This window comes from Bidens hawaiensis, unplaced genomic scaffold, assembly GCF_021521415.1.
Source record: "Bidens hawaiensis isolate Kalapana, Puna unplaced genomic scaffold, B.hawaiensis_p1.1 tig00028547_1, whole genome shotgun sequence".
Lineage (NCBI taxonomy): Eukaryota > Viridiplantae > Streptophyta > Magnoliopsida > Asterales > Asteraceae > Bidens > Bidens hawaiensis.
Window position 1 is genome coordinate 295,152 of NW_027494678.1, and position 3,315 is coordinate 298,466.

General features: G+C 39.2%; 1 protein-coding gene across 1 annotated transcript; it reads right to left on the reverse strand.

Moving 5' to 3' along the window:
- On the reverse strand, positions 1-2,786 carry LOC143577391 (auxin response factor 15-like). The gene is made up of 5 exons (XM_077061234.1): positions 2,657-2,786; positions 1,813-2,153; positions 940-1,132; positions 727-862; positions 1-648 (listed from the first exon to the last, which is right to left on the reverse strand). The coding sequence occupies exons 1-5, from the start codon at positions 2,747-2,749 to the stop codon at positions 158-160; spliced, it is 1,254 nt and encodes a 417-aa protein (XP_076917349.1). The 5' UTR covers positions 2,750-2,786; the 3' UTR covers positions 1-157.
- Between the last annotated feature and the right edge of the window lie 529 nt (positions 2,787-3,315).

Sequence of the window (3,315 nt, forward strand, 5' to 3'; positions counted from 1 at the left end):
TTGAGCCAACATTATCTTCATAAAAGGATAACTGATATGTAAACGTGACTCTAATGCATTGTTAATCAAAAATCATAAACACCAATAAACAAAAAATTGCGCCTAACATAAGTAGAACACTGATACATTAAACAAAAGAAACTAACTCACCTAACTCTTAAGACCAAAGAGTAAAACCAAACAGCCTGCAACTACTACTACAAGTCGAAACCGATTCTTGTGGCCCAATGTGAGATTGTTTCAGGCTCGGACTCGGGTTCACGTATCGACTCTTCTCAGTCAAAAGACTAGAAATTGTGTCATTTTGGTTGTAACTATTATGCTGTCCTAAATATCCCTGACCGAAACCTATACGCCTTGAATCATTGGCCATGATTTCTGGACGAGAGAAATTAGGCTGCACGATTGCATTCGGGAAATGCATAACCGGTGGCGGGTGCATATCGTTACAAACTATTTCTTGACCTTGCAAGACCTCACTGGACCGAAAGGCTCGGTTTCTGAGATCGTTCCTTAATAAAGATATCATCGAGTTTCTTGATCCAATGATTCCAGAGGGACAATGACCATAATTAAAAACTTCTTGACCTTGCAAAACCTTCTGAAGTCCCAAAGAGTTCTTGAAATCTAATGATCTTCCTACCCCATCTGTATATTAAATTTTTTAAAAAAGTTTGAACATTTTTGTAGCATGAAAACAACCTGTAAATGAATGTCAAAACCGACCTTTGGGGACTTGAAATTCAGGCAGGAAATCGGTCTTCATCCTTTTAGAAACGGGTGGAAAAATGCTGTCACACCCCTCGATTTCCCATGGTGAAACGCGATTTTGTCTTGTGGCTTCCACACCATCCCACCTTACCTTTAAGTATATGAAAACATTAAGATTATTTTATTTGAAACAGTAATGAAATGAATGTATATATCAAATTGATCTACCATCAGACACCTCCACTTTGATCCAGGCCAATTAACAGGATCAATGTCACTAATCCCGGTTATGACCCCTGTGCACTGTCTCTCATTAGCATCCTCGGTTTCAAACCGCAGATTAAACCTCATTCCCGGTGTGAATGTGTTCGCAAGACTCTTGAGAAACTGATGGTATGGTACAATGAATTTTGACCCACTCCTACAAGACGTCGGAAAGTTATGATTATGCGAAAATACATGCTATATGAACACCAATGACACGCTATTCACATGTTATACGGCCTGTATAAAATAAAATAAGAGTTTATACGAGCCTGTATGATATGTGGAAAATGTTATTCAACTTACTGAAACTGGAACTGACGTACGTAAAGGTGTAAAAAGTCAAACCGCTTGCAAGCTACTCGAGATTGGCTCGCTAAAACTCGAATCAAGCCAATCCTAAACGAACCCGAGCCTAAAAACAAGCTTCTCTAAAAGACGGGCACAGTCTAAGCTTCACTTATCGAGTTCAAGATGGCTAGCGACTCTATTATTGATACAATTTGTATTTAATATAACATAATATTATAGTCATTCCCACTTTGCTGGGATGGTAAGTTGGTTTGGGTGTGAATTTGGTGGTCAAGGTTCAATCCCCCTAGTATACAATAATATTTAGCAATCACGAGCCAGCTTGTAAAACATTTATAAATGTAAAACATTTATAAACCGAGCTTGAGCTTGGAAAGTGATCACAAGCCACACTCGAATCTTAGGAAAAGAGCTCTCAAAGGTTAAATGAGCCAAGTCGAGCATGAGCCTAGACAAGCTCGGGCTTGGCTCGGCTAAACCCACATATGTTTATTGAATGTCGCCGGAAAATAAAGCCTAAAATACCTTGGATTATAGGACACATTAAACACAGTTTTCTGAGTTATCGAGTTGACAATGGTAGAGAAATCTGAATCATTCAACAACTGGCCGGAAGCCACCGGATAATCCGACGCAGTTATCAGTTGAACGGTTCTACGGACACCCAATCTAAGAACTCCATCTTCACCCCTGAGAAACAGAACAGCATCTCCACACACAAGTTTCTTCTGGTTCACAAATGCACTCCAACCAGTAGTCAGCAAATGCCGCCTCGGCTGCCCTCTATAAATATGGCGAAACTTCCACTCATTTCCGTGAAGATCTTTCGCCACAATCTCTTGCCAAGGCCGTTGCTGTTCATAATCCTGCAATATCCAAAATTAAGAACCATAACTTATGAACTATATATAGCTCAGTTCAAATCAATTAGCGACGTTAAGATACTGAACCAATACATCCGGATAGATACGATACAGTATTTGATACCCACTGTTCCCAACTCATTATTCTGCGAAGATATTTTTTCGGTATTTGGTATTGATTAAATGTAAGTTTTCCTTAGGTAGTAAGTACCGGTACCGGTATTAGATACATGTATTCGTATATTTCACTCTTTTTTTTCCATAGAAATTGATACGATTTTTGGACATTTTGGCGATATTATGGTTTCTTGATTACAGATAACTTTGATATGATTTTTGGTTTCTTGATTTTCCCTTGTTGTGGATGAATTTGAAACGATCAATATTAGAGATTATAAAAAAGTATCAAAGTAGGAATCAGAGCGAAATATTGGTACTGAACCAATACATTCAGTACCCAGTTTTGTTCAAATTTGATATGTACTCTCCGAGTGACATTATCATACCAGAGGAGGAAAACAATCTTCGGCAGCTCTGCGTGGAACCGAGAATCCACCATGGGTGCTAGTATCAGAAGCAGTGAGCGTTTTGCAGAACATGTGTGGCGTTGAAGGTTTTTCTTTTTCATCTTCTGTTTCATCTGGAATCAGTGAAACTTGAGCAAAACACTTCTTCGGTCTCAGGCTCAGCCTAATTAGTTATCATGTCAAATAAAACAATTTAATAACATAATCCAAAACGTAACCCTCATTTGTTATATTTAATAATATAAACATAAAATAAATAGTTTACATGAAGTTTAACGTCGACAACACGACAGAAAACGTGTGGTGGGAGATTGCCGCCAGAGATGGCCGGAGAGTTGTACACGCGGTGGTGCAGTTGGAGGTGGCCTTGTGGGAGGTAGACGACGGCGTTGCCTTTCTTAGGCAACGACGTCTGACGACCTGCACACGCGTGCCATAGCTCAAGAGAACACACCACCGGACTAGTATCAGCAAAGGAAGACGTCATCATAGACAAGGCTGTGGCCGGAGAATCGTCGTTCACGGTGTTGAGGTCAATTAAATTTAAACCACACATTATTATTTATAAGAAGGAAAGTGAAACTGAAGGTCCAAAATGATAGAACTGAAAGGTCATGAAGGAAACATAAATAATAATA

What these genes read in the sequence shown, in the direction of transcription:
- LOC143577391 (XM_077061234.1), bottom strand. Translation starts at nt 2,749, where the DNA reads ATGTTCTGCAAAACGCTCACTGCTTCTGATACTAGCACCCATGGTGGA. An exon ending in AAGATTGTTTTCCTCCTCTG is followed by an intron (nt 2,154 to 2,656) that starts GTATGATAATGT and finishes TGGATATTGCAG; the next exon opens with GATTATGAACAGCAACGGCC. An exon ending in CAAAGTGGAGGTGTCTGATG is followed by an intron (nt 863 to 939) that starts GTAGATCAATTT and finishes ATATACTTAAAG; the next exon opens with GTAAGGTGGGATGGTGTGGA.